This window comes from Musca domestica, unplaced genomic scaffold (assembly GCF_030504385.1).
Source record: "Musca domestica strain aabys unplaced genomic scaffold, Musca_domestica.polishedcontigs.V.1.1 31, whole genome shotgun sequence".
In the NCBI taxonomy this organism is placed as follows: domain Eukaryota; kingdom Metazoa; phylum Arthropoda; class Insecta; order Diptera; family Muscidae; genus Musca; species Musca domestica.
In genome coordinates this window covers 9,101,089-9,119,272 of record NW_026712309.1, presented here as the reverse complement: position 1 = coordinate 9,119,272, position 18,184 = coordinate 9,101,089, and the positions used below count along the sequence as shown (strand labels likewise).

Here is an 18,184-nt window from a genome sequence, read left to right as displayed (position 1 = left end):
TCGATCGGGCAATTCCTTCATATAGAAACAGGTGTTCAAAAAAGACGCGTCCGCAATTTAGAAATGCGTGCTGTCATTAAATATTTACATAAAAAAGATTTATCGGGACAAAAGATTTATTTGTAGACAAAACAATACTTATTCTCTGGAAAATACAATACATTTATAATTATGAATTCAAATTTTTTTTCAGATATTCAGGTACATGGAATTCTTGGATGCATCGCGAAAATGATAAATACATGAGATTGATGTTGGCATAAAATAGAACAAACTCCCATCCTATTAATCTATTCATGACGGTGACATTTATCGAATATGAAATAATGGATCAATAACACCAATATAACAAGAACAAACAAAGCTAATAAAATATAAAATGTATTTTTAATTACTATTGGCCAAGGTATTGACAACAAAATAAATATAAAATATTATTTTTGAAGGTTGTGTTTTATTTTGTTAAGAGTTCATAGTGTGTATATGTATTTTTGGTCTTGTTGTCCAATGGAGGTTGTTTGTGAAAACATACATATATATTCATTGCAATCTTATTTTGTTGTCCTCCACGAAAATCTAATAATCAAGATAAAGGTTCGAAACTTAGTAGAAGAAAATAACAAGTGCAACTTTAGTTGGAAAATGCAAGCATTTGGATCCAAAATTCAAGATTAGGATCTACATGCAGTATTTGCTACTCGATGTGTTTTACATATTTATAAACATATAATAAATATATATATATATATATATATATATATATATATATATATATTAATCTATATATATATATATATATATATATATATATATATATATATATATATATATATATATATATATATATATATATATATATATATATATATATATATATATATATATATATATAATCTATATATATATATATATATATATATATATATATATATATATATATATATATATATATATATATATATATATATATATATATATATAATTACATATAATTAATAAATGTAATTTCCCGCAGTGTAATTGCTGACGATAGAGCATAGTCCCCGTATAACGTTACATGTGAGTTAAGGTTACTTTTAAGGGTTTTACTTTAAGAATTTTCCGAGGATATGAATCCTCTTCTTACAAAATTTTCAATTCGCTCAACTATTTTGTATAGTCCGCATATTAGAGTGCCCTTCACATTCGGGATTTCACTGATTGCAGTCCCAATGAATTTTGCATTTTGAGTTCTCATTGGATGGTTTATTCCCATATCTAGTCAATTTTTTGGATTTTAGACCTCAGAATCTGCAGTAATTTCTAAATTGAAATCCTGGCAATATGACTTTAAATTAACTATCATAAATAAAGTTTCATCGATTTATAAAAGTTAGGGACCCCATAAAGTATGTTAATGAGTAGAAATCTTTGTTGAATAAATTATGACGTGAGCCTCTTCGTTCACAAAATTTAATATGTGTCTTTAAACCTTTGCACAGGTTTTTATATTATTCTTAGGATGATAGATGTTACAAAAGGTATATATTTGTTCTTATTAGATTTAGCTCTCATATAATATTATCTCCTAATATTCGTCGACCAAATGTGCTCCAATTTGGCCGATTTGAGGTGTTTTGAAGGGCTCAAAAACATTTTTGAGGTTATAAATCATTTGTTAAAAATTACAACAAAAGTCCACTTTATGATTTATTTTATATTCCCCAGTACATCTTTATAATCGTCGAATTTTCTATTCCCAAAGGCATTTTGAAGCAATTGTACACAAAACTCAGTTTTTTCATTTTCCCGATTTTTATAGAGGCTTTTCACAAGATTTTCTTTCGTGTAATTACAAATAACCAAAAAAGCCGTTCTTAGGGCTGGATGGAAGAAGTAGTCAGCAGTATCTCATTACCAACGAATAACAATTGATTTTTATATTTATAGATTGGAGTAAATTTCGTATATATATTTTTCTAATTGTTAAATCAAGGCCTATTTAACAAGGTCACACATCAGGTGAATTCGGGTCTAAGTTCTCTCTTGTCAAAGGTTTTTTCCATGTGAAATTCAAAAAATAATAAAATATGTTCCAGAAATTTTACAATGCTACTGTCTCAGAATTGCTCACGTCTTCGATATTTTGGAACTTACCTAAATAGGAGCTAGGCATGAAAAAATTCAATTTGGGTTTCTAGACTTTTTAAATTTTGTAGTTCGTAACTCTTCCAGCGAAGATATATTTAGAAGAGGGCTCTGAACCAAGCTCCCAAAATGTCATTACTTGACTTTGCCTGTGATAGTATTTATACTATATTTCGTTGCTTCCGCCAGTAGAAAATTGTTAGTTGAAGAAAATATTAAAAAGCTATGACACATTTATTCCATATAACCGCGATTCACCCTAACACGAGTTTCCTACAGGTTACATGTCGTTAGAATCATGTTTTCCGAATAAATTGCATTCATTATAAAAACGAAGGTAATTGCGAATACAACGCTTTGTGCTTTATGTGCGAAGTTCTCCATAACCCAGATATAAACATCGGATTGCACAATGATCACTTTGCATAATAATCTGCCTTGTGGTCTGCTATTCTTTACTCACTACCTTTAGTTGGTGTAACATTGGACGACCACAATTACATGTGAGCGATTCGCGTGATGTAGGATTTTCCAGATTTTCTCTTGTAAAGTACGTAAAGTAAAAAAAAAATACAAGGAATATTACACTGCGAACCGACAATTTGAGTGACAAATTATTTTTGGATATATAAGGTCATTCTTTTGTGGAAATATATTAAGAACCCCAAAGATTCTCGTGTGTCGAATTTCTCAGTTATAGGGGAAGTGTTTTTTGTGCGTGTGCAACAAATACACAACTTAATGTGGAAATTTAAAAACTAGCTAACAATTCCTCTCTCGAGTACGGGTGTTATATTTGTCAACCAAATATCATATATATATATATATATATATATATATATATATATATATATATATATATATATATATATATATATATATATATATATATATATATATATATATATATATATATATATAAAAATCAATTGTTGTTTGTTGGTAACGGAATCAGTTGAAAACGGCTGGACCGATTTGCATAATTTTTTGTACAAACGTTTGTCATACCACGAGTTAGGTTTTTAAAGAAAAAATATTGACCACACCTCCTTTTACGCCCACTATTTCGATATATCTAAAATGTTTATATTTGCCAAAATAGTGAAGATATCGGTTTCAGAATTATTACACGAGATGCTGTTGGCTTTCCATCCAACCCTAAGTACTTATTTAGGGGCTGAGGAACGCGCCTACTTTTAAATCTATCTCTCTATATGTAAAAGAAAGTTGTGTTAGTTACTACTCTTATAACATAAAGACCGCCGGTCTGATTTTAACGATTAAGACAAATTCGGAATTGCCTCTTGGCAGAAATGAATAAAATCCCAAAAAAATCGCGTAAAAATGTGAAATTTGAACATTTTCATTTTGACTTTTAAATTGTACAATAGTAATGTTTTATATTGCATATTTTTTTCCATTTTGACTTACTATTTTCGAATGTACATTTGTAGTGTTTTTTTTTTAATTCTAATATGATGTGTAGGTTTTTTTGGGTAGTATAAAGCCACAACGGATAAAACTGTTATTTATTTATTTTTGTTATTTATAGATTTTATTCGTTGTCGCTTTATATGAAAATTCTAAAATCGAGAAAAATCGACAATTTTTCAATGGAATCTAATTTCAAAATAATAGTACATTCTACCGACAAATTTCGTAAGGACCTTTAAAAATTTGCCGCAAAAAAATCAGCGAACCAGTTGAAGATTCTTTTTCTTTTTTCTATATTGAAGTGTACATTTTTTTATTGGTTTGAATTCTGAATGAATAGTATTAAAAATGAAATGAGGGCGCAATACGATGTTAAATGCTTTCTACTCCAGGACCTACATCGTGCTTCAGCTGGAAGATGCGAACACATTTAAACAAACAAAAACCAAAGAAGCGTTATGGGGCTAATTTCAAATAGTGGACCTACTTCTTTCAATAAATTGTCAAATGAGAACACAAAATGCAAAATACATTGGGACTGCAATCAGTCAAACGCCGACTATAAAGAACGCAAAATAGAAATTCTACCTAAACATTCAAGATACCTTTAATCGCTTTGCCAGGTCATGATATGGATCATAACCTCGATTTCAAGTATATTCTACATTTTAACCATATTTTTCGTACTAATTTTAGCTTATGTTGATAATTTAAGAAGAAACCATCTTTGCAAAAAATTATCACGTTTTGGTATTACCATCATATGATTTAAGGTATTTTCGTGGTCTTGCTCACTTTTTCATATTTTGGCCCTTATTTGGCATCTTTGTTTCTAAGGGGAAGAAAACCTCTTCTTATAAATTTTTATTTTTCGGAAAAGCGCGCATCTTAGTCTTGAGGCTACCTGGGGTAAAAAACCCTGGAGTGGAAAATCATCTTACAGATAATTATCCTCATATGAATTTATTTAAGTATAGTCCCCACATTAGTATAAAAATAACTTTCCCAACCAATGTGTGGTCAGAAAAGAAAATTTGGTATTCTATTGAATTTGTAACCCCCAAGAGAATATTGGTTGGGAACGTAGATTTGGGATGTACGTCTATATGAAATAAACTCCGAAATGTCAATCTGGGACTCATTCAGTCGGAAATTGTGGCAGAAACATGAAAAAAAAATACGAAATTATAAAGGAACTTTATTGGATCTCCACCGCAAAATTTAAATGACAAACAATTAATGTCCATCTTACGGTAATCGGAGCAAAAGAGTAATTTTTTTGGCTATTCTGACTACATTCTGCCTTCAAGTATGTGGTGGACAAAACTGAATACCACGCAGTACGGGATTTTAAACGTTGGAAATACAAATTTCAAATTATAGCTCATTTGAATGCTTTTTACAATATCAAAAATTGAGCTGAATTTTCACATGGGGCTATTATAGATGTTCTTTATCATATAGTTATTTAACACTCAAATTAAAGCCTATAGCTGAAAAATAAGATCAGGCTCTTTAAAATATCTAAAACCGACGGTAATTATAATTTTTGCCATGAATATTAATTTATATTTAGTCATGGAGTCATTACTCATAATCAAGTCATTACTTATAATCAAAATTGGAGTAATTATAATGGCGTCATTACTTATAATCAAAATTGTGCCGCCTACATAAGTCAGATCTGTGATTTATTATGCTTTAAAGACTAAAAAAACGGGCCGGCAACGCGGACCGGGCCAGCTAGTCTATATATATAAAAATCAATTGTTGTTTGGACCGATTTGCATAATTTTTTGTACAAACGTTCGTCATACCCCGAGTTAGGTTTTTGAAGAAAAAAATATTGACCACGCCTCCTTTTATGCCCACTATTTCGATTTATCTGAAATCTTTATATTTGCCAAAATAGTGAAGATATCAGTTTGAGGATTATTACACGAGATGCTGTTGGCTTTCCATCCAACCCTAAGTACTTATTTAGGGGCTGAGGAACGCGCCTACTTTTAAATCTATCTCTCTATATGTAAAAGAAAGTTGTGTTAGTTACTACTCTTATAACATAAAGACCGCAGGTCTGATTTTAACGATTTAGACAAATTCGGAATTGCCTCTTGGCAGAAAAGAATAAAATCCAAAAAAATCGCGTAAAAATGTGAAATTTGAACATTTTCATTTTGACTTTTAAAATGTACAATAGTAATGTTTTATATTGCATATTTTTTTCCATTTTGACTTACTATTTTCGAATGTACATTTGTAGTTTTTTTTTTTTTTTTGAATTCTAATATGATGTGTAGGTTTTTTTTGGGTAATATAAAGCCACAACGGATAAAACTGTTATTTATAGATTTTATGTATTTATTCGTAATACCCAAAAAATACATAAAATCTATAAATAACAATTTTATCCGTTGTCGCTTTTTACGAAAATTCTAGAATCGGGAAAAATCGACAATTTTTCAATGGAATCGAATTTCAAAATAATAGTACATTCTACCGAGAAACTTAGTAATCACCTTTAAAAATTTGCCGCAAAAAAATCAGCGAACCAGTTGAAGATTCTTTTTCTTTTTTCTATATTGAAGTGTACATTTTTTTATTGAATGAATAATGAATAATATAAAAATGAAATGAGAGCGCAATACGATGTTAAATGCTTTCTACTCCAGGACCTACATCGTGCTTCAGCTGGAAGATGCGAACACATTTAAACAAACAAAAATGACAGAAGAAACGTTATGGGGTTAATTTCAAAAAGTGGACCTGCTTCTTTCATATGACAATAAATTGTCAAATGAAAACACAAAATGCAAAATACATTGGGACTGCAATCAGTCAAATACCGACTATATAGAACGAAAAATAGAAATTCCACCTAAACATTCAAGATACCTTAAATCGCTTTGGCAGATCATAATATGGATCATAACCCCTGATAACGGAACAACCCGATTTCAAGTATATTCTACATTTTAATCATATTTTTCGTACTAATTTTAGCTTATGTTGATAATTTAAGAAGAAACCATCTTTGCAAAAAATTATCACGTTTTGGTATCACCATCATATGATTTAAGGTATTTTCGGGGTCTTGGCCACTTTTTTCATTTTTTGGCTCTTATTTGACATCTTTGTTTCTAAGGGGGAAGAAAACCTCTTCTTATAAATTTTTTATTTTTCGGAAAAGTGCGCATCTTAGTCTTGAGGCTACCTGGGGTAAAAAACCCTGGGGTAGAAAATCATCTTACAAATAATTATCCACATAGGAATTTATGTAAGTATAGCCCCCACATTAGTATACCCCAAGTCCACTTTCCCAACCAATGTGTGGTCAGAAAAGAAAATTTGGTATTCTATTGAATTTGTAACCCCCAAGAGAATATTGGTTGGGAACGTAGATTTGGTATGTACGTCTATATGAAATAAACTCCGAAATGTCAATCTGGGACTCATTCAGTCGGAAATTGTGGGAGAAACATGAAAAAAAAATAAGAAATTATGAAGTAACTTTATTGGATTTTCAACGCACAATTTAAATGACAAACAATTAATGCCCATCTTACGGTAATCGGAGCAAAAGAGTAATTTTTTGGCTATTCTGACAACATTCTGCCTTCAAGTATGAGGTGGACAAAACTGAATACCACGCAGTACGGGATTTTAAACGTTGAAAATACAAATTTCAAATTATAGCTCATTTGAATGCTTTTTACAATATCAAAAACTGAGCTGAATTTTCACATGGGGCTATTATAAATGCTCTTTATCATATAGGTATTTAACACTCAAATTAAAGCCTATAGCTGAAAAATAAGATCAGGCTATTCAAAATATCTAAAACCGACGGTAATTATAATTTTTGCCCTGAATATTAATTTATATTTAGTCATGGAATCATTACTCATAATCAAGTCATTACTTAAAATCAAAACTGGAGTAATTATAATGGAGTCATTACTTATAATCAAAATTGTTCCGCCTACATAAGTCAGATCTGTGATTTATTATGCTTTAAAGACTAAAAGTACGGGCCGGCAACGCGGACCGGGGGAAGAAAATCTCTTCTTATAAAATTTTTATTTTTCGGAAAATGGCGCATCTTAGTCTTGAGGCTACTTGGGGTAAAACATCCTGGGGTAGAAAATCATCTTACAGATAATTATCCACATAGGCATTTATTTAAGTATAGTCCCCACATTAGTATACCCCCAAGTCCACTTTCCCAACCAATGTGTCATCAGAAAAGAAAATTTGGTATTCTATTGAATTTGTACGTCTATATGAAATAAACTCCGAAATGTCAATCTGGGAGTCTGGGAGTCTTTCAGTCGGAAATTGTGGCAGAAACATGAAAAAAAAGGAAATTATAAAGTAACTTTATTGGATCTCCACCGCAAAATTTAAATGACAAACAATTAATGCCCATCTTACGGTAATCGGAGCAAAAGAGTAATTTTTTGGCTATTCTGACAACATTCTGTCTTCAAGTATGAGGTGGACAAAACTAAATATCACGCAGTACGGGATTTTAAACGTTGGAAATACAAATTTCAAATTATAGCTCATTTGAATGCTTTTTACAATACCAAAAATTGAGCTGACTTTTCACATGGGGCTATTATAGATGTTCATATAGGTATTTAACACTCAAATTAAAGCCTACAACTGAAAAATAAGATCAGGCTATTCAAAATATCTGAAACCGACGGTAATTATAATTTTTGCCATGAATATTAATTTATATTTAGTCATGGAGTCATTACTCATAATCAAGTCATTACTTAAAATCAAAATTGGAGTAATTATAATGGAGTCATTACTTATAATCAAAATGCTTTAAAGACTAAAAGTATGGGCCGGCAACGCGGACCGGGCCAGCTAGTATATATATATATATATATATATATATATATATATATATATATATATATATATATATATATATATATATATATACACCTAAGTCTGTTTTTACACGGTAGATTGGTTCCAGAAGAAGCCGTGTAAAAAAAACCGTGTAAAAATGACATTGATCTTATACAAAAATGGGTGATTTGTTCCTAATCTCTAAAACCTATTAAAATTAGTGAAAAACAAGAATTTTTAATTTTTTTCTTTACCAAACACGTCTTATTGCATTGACAGTTCACAAAATATTAACACGTTTTAATTGCTCTGACCAGTAAATTTTATTGTATGCACATAGTGCTATTCACTTTTGCTTTGACCAGTAAAAATTGTTTGTACGCGCTAAAGGGGAATTCACTTAAATCTTTAAGCTAGTGTTCGCAAACTATCGATACTATCGATGGTTTCATACTTTTTTCTTTCATAAATACATACTTCGCAAAAATTAAATTTGACAAAAAAATTTAAGTACATAAAATTTCAAATCGTGCTAAATGGAATAAAATCGTGTAAATAAATTAAAAGCATTCAATTTTCAAACCGTGTTATATTAGATCGGCTGGGCCGATTTGACTCATTTTTTATTTTGGTTATTTGTAATTACAGTGCAAACGTTTTCATGAAAAAAAATCTTGTGAAAAGCCTCCATCAAAATCGTGAAAATGAAAAAAAACTGGGTTTTGTGTATAATTGTTTCAAAATGCCTTTTGGAATTGAAAATTCTTATTGAATAAAATCGAGAAATTTTCCTTTTTTTATACATGCCGATAAAAACCTCAACGTACCTTATTGCCGGTATTGATTTCACAATACCGAAAACTATAAATGCCAAATTACAGATAATTCGGTAGAAATTGTACCAAAAACATGAAAAAGCACGAATTTTTAGTGGTATTATTATACCTAAACGAAACGGATATAACTAACTTTATAGGAATATTGTAGTTCAGGGATTAACCTAAATATATCGCCTTTATTGGAATTCCAACAAACGGCCGTATACACAGACGGATATAGTTTAATTGACATGATTTTACACTGGTGAAAACTAAATGCCTTACATGATCTTCTAAAACTTACGAATTCAAAATTACTTTCGAATATTGCTAAGACCTTTATAATACTGGTAATTGAGGTTTGAAAAGATAATTAAATTCGACGATATAACGATTATAAAGATGTACTGAGGAATAGAAAATAAATCATGAAGTGGATTTTTGCTGTAATTTTTATCAAATGATTTTGAGCCCTTCAAAATACATCAAATCGGCAAAATTGGCAGAAAGACACATATTACATTTGGTGATCTCTATCGTAATTGCAAATGGTGAACGAAGAGGCTCACGGCATAATTCAACAAACATTTCTACTCATTAACATACTTTATGGGGTCCCTAACTTTTATAAATCGATGAAACTTTATTTAAGATAGTTAATTTAAAGTCATATTGCCAGGATTTCAATTTATAAATTACTGTAGATTCTGAGGTCTAAGTTCCAAAACATTGACTAGATATGGGAATAAACCATCCAATGAGAACTCAAAATGCAAAATTCATTGGAACTGCAATCAGTGAAATCCCGAATGTGAAGGGCACTCTAATATGCGGACTATACAAAATAGTTGAGCGAATTGAAAATTTTGTAAGAAAAGGATTCATATCCTCGCAAAATTCTTAAAGTAAAACCCTTAAAAGTAACCTTAACTCACATGTAACGTTATACGGGAACTATGCGCTATCGTCAGCAATTACACTGCGGGAAATTACACTTGGGAAATTGTTCGGTTGGTAGATAACAATCCCAAAAGGGGGTTTTCGGGTCAGACGTTTTTAGGGTCTATTTTATATAGCCCAACCATACACAAAGGACCTCAAATATTTTGCTCTATACTCCGCAAAAGTTACGATAGAGTTTCAAATTTGATACAGTTGTAGGGGTTATATGAAGAAGCTTACCTTCTAAGGGGATAGAAGACCTCTTCGCGGAAATTTTTCAATGTCAATGTTTCGGGGTAGGGAACCATCTTACATGGGACTATTATAAACAGTTGATGTATTCTTTTTAATATATGTGATTTATTAATTAGGCTAGTTGTTCTATAGGCTGTTTTGTTTTATATTTTATCAATTACTTATGTTGCTTGACATTTTTTCAGATAGAATTAATTAATTGAATTGTACATTTTACAATGATAAAACAGTTGAAAAAAGTATGGAAAAACAAATTGGTGTACAATAGCTACATTGGGTTTAAATCAAAGCGTGGATCTACTATTACTATACGTACCTTAAATTCTCACCCAATGAGAACCTAAAATTATAACATCAGGACTAAAATCATTTATACAAAAAATAACCTGTAAGCCTGAAAACCAAAAATTCTAATTGAAATTGGAAAATTCTTCTTAAAGCACAAAATACTTGAAATCAGTAAACAGTTATTGTTATCCAAGTAATTTCAAAATTATGAAAATTAGAGTTCATTCAGTCGGCAATTATGACAGAAACAATCAAAAAGAACAATGTCAGATGGAAGCAGTATACCAAAAAAGGTCAACGGTATATATGTACCGTTGTCAATATCAGTCATCCTAGGAATAATGTAATATGTTCATTAGTTTGCATTTCTAAGAAATGATTAGCCTATTTTCACCTCACTAAATTTCTGAATGATTTGTAACAGTTTCAGGAAAATAAAATGAGCCGTTCTCGTGCCCATAAGAAACATACAAAAAAAAAAAAAAACAAATAACACACACAAAAATTGAGTTTAAATGAAATAGAGAAATAGATAGACAGAAAGAGGGAATTGCAAAGTCATAAATGAAAAAAAAAAACATTAAGTTCGGCTAGTCCAAACTTTAAATACCCTCCACCATCAGCTAAGAACTGTTATGTTATTACAAACAAGAGAAATATTCCTGTTTATTTTGCTATTTAAAATCTATTTTTGTAAATTAAGATATAGCTTTCGTACATATATTCCATCCGATTTCAAGGCGAATTGGGCATTTAACAAAGAACATTGTTGATATTATTTACTTCAAACAAATACACAAATTATTTTTACCAGAAGCTCTACTAAGTATGCATAGCAATGTAGGGTATCATATTGTCATGACGAGCATGACTTTGTCTTTTCCACGCTCGTTAAAATATGTAGTTGATATGGACGGATCAGATGAAGCTACCAACTTCAAATCAATCAAATTTGAAAATCGGTTCAGGTATAGCTATAGCTCCCATATATGTGTTTCATCCGATTTGAGGGTTTAAGTCCCTCACATGAGTAATATGCATTCGACAACAATGATATTTGGTACCAGTAATCAGATACAGCCCAGAAATACATCTGCCAATTTTATCGAGAAAGGCTAAAGTTTGAACATAGCTTCCACATATATCCTTAATACGATTTCAGGTTTATTGTGCAAATAATGGTTAATATCAACTCAAATGGGCTTTTGACTTTTCCTTGTTGGTTATCATTTAAAAAATACTTTTCGATCCTTTGTTTCATAGCCGCTTTAGGTTAGTGTGTTCATAAATATTTTTAGTTAGCTTTTTCATGGTCGTAAAATATTTGTCGATAATATTTTATTCACATATTGCTGAAATCTAGTTAATTGTATTTGTGGGTTTTCGCTGATTTTACAGCCAAATGTTAAAAAACATATGAACTGAAAAATAATTGTACCATGTATAATATAAGCTAGCTATCAAAGTGTATACGTATTTAGCCTCAAAAATATAATGAACAAATGTGATCTCAATGAAATCTTAGTCTTCTATGATGATTTAGTTACAATTGTATTTTTAATGCTTTGCTGGCAGCAAAGTTCTGGATTCGGCTAATATATCTTAAATTGAACCGCATTCCAAATTTGAAAGTAGTATATCTGGACGTGTATGGGTTCACAAAATACTTTAATGTGATCTTTATTTCACTCGAAATTCATCGCATTAAAGCAGATTAATCTGATAATCGGATATTACGCATTTGGTACACAATAAAGATGCAATCGGGGTATGTTATGTATGGAAGCTATAACCAACTTAGAAATATTCTTCTCCAATTTCAATAGGGTCCGCCTTTATATAACATCTATAACAAAATGTCATATTGAATGGGCAACTTTTTTGCGAATCAAAATAATTGCAAGTCATTTTGTCGGAAAACAAAACTGGTTTTCACATTTTCTTTAAACTCAATTTATATGATAGTTGAAAATATTTAACCGTATTCGGACAATTTGTTTTCTTAAATATGTTTATAAATAAAACCCCTACAATTACTTTTTTTGTGTGTTTAGATTAAGGGATTGGTTGAAATGATTGAATGATCTGATGTTTCATGACTTCGGCAGAGCTCAAGGAAATGGGGGCAGTGAAATCATCGCATCGCATACTTAAATGTAGTTTTCTTTATTAGAAAAGGTAAGTTTGGCAATATTTTTCCTTCTTAAAATTTCTTCCCTTCTTCTTCTTTAAAATTTCTCCTTAACTTTAGCTCAAATCTCAACCATGATGTACCCCAATATTTGTCTAATATATATATATATATATATATACACAAACTGTAAGTGATTTTTCTTCTATATATATATATATATATATATATATATATATATATAGAAGAAAAATCACTTACAGTTTGTCAATTTAGTTTGTAATTTAGAAATATATATATATATATATATATATATATATATATATATATATATATATATCTAAATCACAAACTAAATTGACAAACTGTAAGTGATTTTTCTTCTGGATAAATATTATTAATCGGTTCAGAACAGCTTATTAACAAATGTTAATCCCACAAATTTACTACGCAAAACGCCCACTTCAAGTGATGTTTTTTAAGTGTTTGAATTTATAGGCTGTTTACGTTCGAATCTCTGTTTCATTCATTAAAACACATTCAACTCGTTTGCATTGCCCACGAAAAACTATTCTTCAATCGCGGTAAGATTTAAGGTTAGTATGTGTTATTGCTATTATTTACAGCGATACTTTTTTTCTGCACCCGCATGCTGGGACTTATTTGATTGTGACGTCACCGTTTTTGTTTTTCTTAAAAATCCAACAAACAAGAAGTTTATGTTACAGAATGACTGAAGTCATTCTGGTTTTCCTGTATAGCTATAGTGATGTAAATAAATGCAAAGGTGTTTGTATAAGTTTATTTGACCCCACACAGGTGGCTAGCCACATCTGTTCACATTTGTAAAAAATTACATTCATAAAAATAATTTTAACCTTGATCTTGAAACCAAAACCTTCCCACACGCCGCATACGTTTATTCAAATTCATCTCAATGATTGTTGGATAGACTGCATGTGATATTTATCTTTGTATATATACTTACTCTTATTTTTGTTAATGAACATCAGTGGAAAGCGAAGTCCTTGAAAATATATACGAATACAGTAATTTCTCATAAAAATAAAATTGCACTATCTGTTGTTGTATATACTAATATAAAAACTATAATTAGTTTATCTGTATTTATAATTTGCAATATACAGTTGTCTTAGAGTTATCTTGTTACGATACATATGGATTCTGTTTGACAGAACAACACTATTCTCATGATTTTGTCTCTTCAAATATTTTTTAACATTTCATATACCTGTATAATAAACAATTATCTACCAATATAAATAAATATGTATTGTATTGTAATGCTATAATGTAATCATTGATAAATCCAATGCAGAGAGCAAAATACACTCCCAATGGTTAATTATCCAATGAGATTCAACAACTAAATCGAGTTTACTGGGAACTGGATTATACTTTAAACAAGAGCATGCAACTAATTGATATGCAAAACCAAAATATAATATTTATCTATCTAAAAATGTATTTATGTTATAACTATTTTTGTAGTTTATTATCTATTTAGACGTAGCATTATTAACTATAATGCATGGGTACACGCTCATCATTTTTGCGTAGATTACAATAAATTAATTTTAGAAATAAAAATAGCGTAAAGCTGCGTTAAATGGCCTCCTTTCTATAGTAAAGTGAAACGCGGAAACTACAAACGACAGTTATCGGCAGATGCAAAACAATAAATAAAATCAACGATTTTGAATTTTGTTTGTTACCAATATTTGTCGTTAACACCAAGAGAATTTCAGAATTCTTTGGCACCCAGGGGTTTATTTTCACTTGACATACCCATTTAGTAACAACATATTTAAGTAGAAATATAAAAAAAAACTATTTAGGGCTTGGAATTAATGTTATATTCTTATCATGACATAATTGCACAATCAATCCTTAAAAATGTATATTAGTTTATTACGTAAATATGGCACTATTTTTGGATGTAGTAAAATTTTTGGATATCCATTATTAATCTTGTCACATATATAATGGGAGATAAACATGTAGTGGAATGACACAGTAAAAAAGCTAATGTTGAATGGCACATTGAGCGAAAAAAATAATGTTCTTACTAAAGCAGAATCAATTTTATTTATTTAATTATTTATATATATACATATATTACTATGTTTCAATTAATAGATAAAATATGGCACTTGTTTTATTTTATTGAAATAGTGTGTAAATATCTATAAAAGTAGTATGATTTCACCTTCATCGGTTGATATTTGCAAAAGGACCTGAAGTCTACCAAAAACTCAATAGACCCAGCGATCATTGTGCTAACTTCTTAGATCTGTGTTCCCTTAAGACCAAGAGGGAAATAGCATCAAAAATGACTAGTTTGGGTTGTACTGGAAAATGTTAAGTTTTGCTCGGGCATTGGCATCATAATTTTATTATTCACATATACATATATGTATGTATCAACAGATATCTATTTTATTTTTATTATTTACATATATGTACGTATATATGTCTATCAATAAATGCTTTTTGGATTACACTAACATCTTATGTATATCATGTGTAGGGCGAGATCGTCAAGTACATTTTTCGTATTATTGTGTAGCAATGGGTATGTATGATTATATTAATAATGCGATGGGCCGATATTTAGCCTCATAAGAATTGATTTGAGTATAAATATCAAATTGAATCTCGATACGTAGTGACTCATGTTCTGAAACTCAACATTGAATTATAAGTTAAATATGCCCTTGATATGTAACAGTGTGTACATAATGTGTTGGGAAATATTTCTCACGTTATCGTCCTACATTTTAATTGTTACTAAGCATGGGTGATACCAAAACTCCTACCGCTGGGGATGCGTGTGGGACATATGGGAATGTGTTGAATGAGGCACGTGTGAAACGTGCGAATGATGAGCATGTCCATGCGCATATGCTTGCGAATGGGATAATGGGGAAGGTTGGCCTCCACTATATGGGGATTGCATTAAACTTTGGTCGAGACCGTAATGAGACGCGGGAGCCTGAGGATGCCCTAGATGAGCGTGACCATGATGACCATAAATTAATTGTCTTACTTTTGAGTCCTCATCTGCTATGTTGTAACTGAGTTCGGTTTCTTCGAAGCCTGTCGCTGACATACGTTGATCCCCGCCACCAACACTAGGCGGATCTGGAGAGTTTAGACACGTCTGAATAAGCTGTTTCCCTGCTTCTGATGTTATCATTGGTTGTAACTTGCGGGTTGCAAATGTATACACATGACCAGTCTCTGAAGCAACTAAAAGCATAACTTGTGTACCAGTTAACGTGGACAATTCGTAAGCCTAGAAATAAAAGAAAAGAAGTTTAATAACCGAGATAACTTTTATATCTTTAAAAATTTATTATAAACTAACAATTTTACAATAACAACATTGTTACAAGTAAATTATATAAATTTAGGAGATTCAATTAAAGGGTCTTTCAAGGCAATTACTTTAAACCCATGCCAATTTTAAGATTGTACGTAAAAGTTTGTTCCGGATTTTATCCAAAGAGTCTAATCTAACACGAAGTCTTATTTAACTTTACTTATACTTTATCCTCACAATAGGATAACAAGTGTCAGTCTATATCAACATATTGATATAAGAATCTAACTACACATGTTATTCCTGTTTTTGGACAGCCTACATTGATGGAGTCCACCGATTTTACATTATTTAAAGTTTTTCTATACAAGGTTGTAATTGCCATTTTTTCAAGCAGTATATGCAGGTTCATGAAAGTGCATTATTTTTTACATTTTGGCCAAACTTGATTTGCATCCACATTACTGGATTTAATATTTTAGTTGAATCAAAAATATTGAAAAATTCCCGTTATTGCATTATGGCTATGCCGAAGGTTGTTTGTTAACATTAGCTTTAAAGGCGTTATTTGGCTTGTATAGTTCCCCAAGTTTTTTTCAGGGAAGTGCATGTGATTTAAAACTAGACCTTTTTCGGTATAGAAGTAATTTTTACAACAACGTCGATAAAAATATATGTAGTGCCCATATAGATTTATGATTGATTTCGAAATATTATCATCGATATCACTAAATTTAAAATGTGGGCAAAGGTAACTGTTTCGACAATGTTTTATAAATAAACGTATAACTCAGGTAGATAAAAGATGTGCAAATGTTCTTACAAGGTAAATAAATGACATTGACATTGTTAGTAAATAAATTGACATTGTCTAATCTAGCCCAATTAAAAAACAAACTCCAGCGAACTAATGCCAAAGGTGTGATCTAAATCCAATGTAGCATGTAGTCTGCTAACCATACCACACCCTTGTACAGTGGTCTCACATGTGACAAAAAGTTTATATATAACTAATCAATCTAATTCTTTAGCGAAGCCCCACAGTAAATAAGGAATAATGTTACACAAAAATTGTGAAGATAAGTCCACTTTTCGGCATAGTCGGCATATAGCTTTACCTTTCCATTTGAAGAAATTTAGAGCTTTTAGACAATTTTTTCCTGCAGGCCTATTCTGAAATGTAACTTATCTTAGTATTTTTTATATAATAAATAAATTTTGTTATTTGTGGTAACGATAATGCTATTCTGTAAAAATGTTTATAAATTGTCGATAAACTTTCAAAAGCTTTTAAGTTTAAAATTATTTAAGACAAACCAGTAAACCTAGTAACCCTACACCAATGTCCATATTTAGTGGAGATACCCATAAAACATAAACGATTTTGTGGGGAATTTATTTGGAAATTATGATAAGCCGAAAGGAACTAATATATTTATTTTATAAAGTAAAATAAAGTTTACCTTGGACATTAAAGAATTCACATGTACATAAAATACCAAACCAGTATCAAGAAACAAACCAAGACATTTTATCGAGCTTACAACATTTGTAGGCGTCCTATAAATAGAAAGGTTTATTGAATCCTCTTGCAAGTTCCCAAAAAACATAACTTTAGATTTTTGACTATCAAAAAGTTGAATTACTGTTCATTTATAAAAAGTGCATGGAGGCGTCAACAGCAAAAGTGTTTAATATTGAAAAGTGAAAAAAATATGAAAAAGTGTACGTTTATCTCTTTGTTTATTTATTAATTTTTATAAAGAAAATGTCAGCAAGTTAAATTACAAAAAAAGAAAAAGGCTAAAATAAAAACTAATTCTGCAAAAAAATTTGTAACAAAAAAAAGTAAAACTAAATATGAGAAAAATGAAGAAAATGTCCAGAAACGTGAATTGCTGAAGCAATATGAGACAGAACTTGAATTGTAAGTATAGAAAATTGGGTATTTGATTGATTCATTCACTACTATAT

The 18,184-nt window shown here is 30.3% G+C and overlaps 1 protein-coding gene and 1 long non-coding RNA gene across 4 annotated transcripts in view; one reads left to right on the top strand and one right to left on the bottom strand.

Annotated features, from left to right (window-relative positions):
- LOC109613758 (uncharacterized) overlaps positions 1 to 445 on the top strand; it is a 36,236-nt gene extending 35,791 nt beyond the window's left edge. Inside the window, exon 2 of the long non-coding RNA XR_009342650.1 lies at positions 194 to 445. This is a non-coding gene — a long non-coding RNA (uncharacterized LOC109613758). The remainder of the gene's footprint in view (positions 1 to 193) is intronic.
- The window catches only part of LOC101893220 (serum response factor homolog), an 82,825-nt gene that overhangs the window by 51,406 nt on the left and 13,235 nt on the right, over positions 1 to 18,184 (bottom strand). For 2 of the 3 annotated variants that reach the window (XM_020038894.2, XM_005189369.4), the window contains exon 2: positions 15,935 to 16,183. In XM_020038894.2, coding sequence (XP_019894453.1) covers positions 15,935 to 16,183 — 249 coding nt within the window. Of the gene's footprint in view, positions 1 to 13,945; positions 16,184 to 18,184 lie in introns of those variants that run through there. The other variant, XM_011296643.3, reaches the window with a different exon arrangement.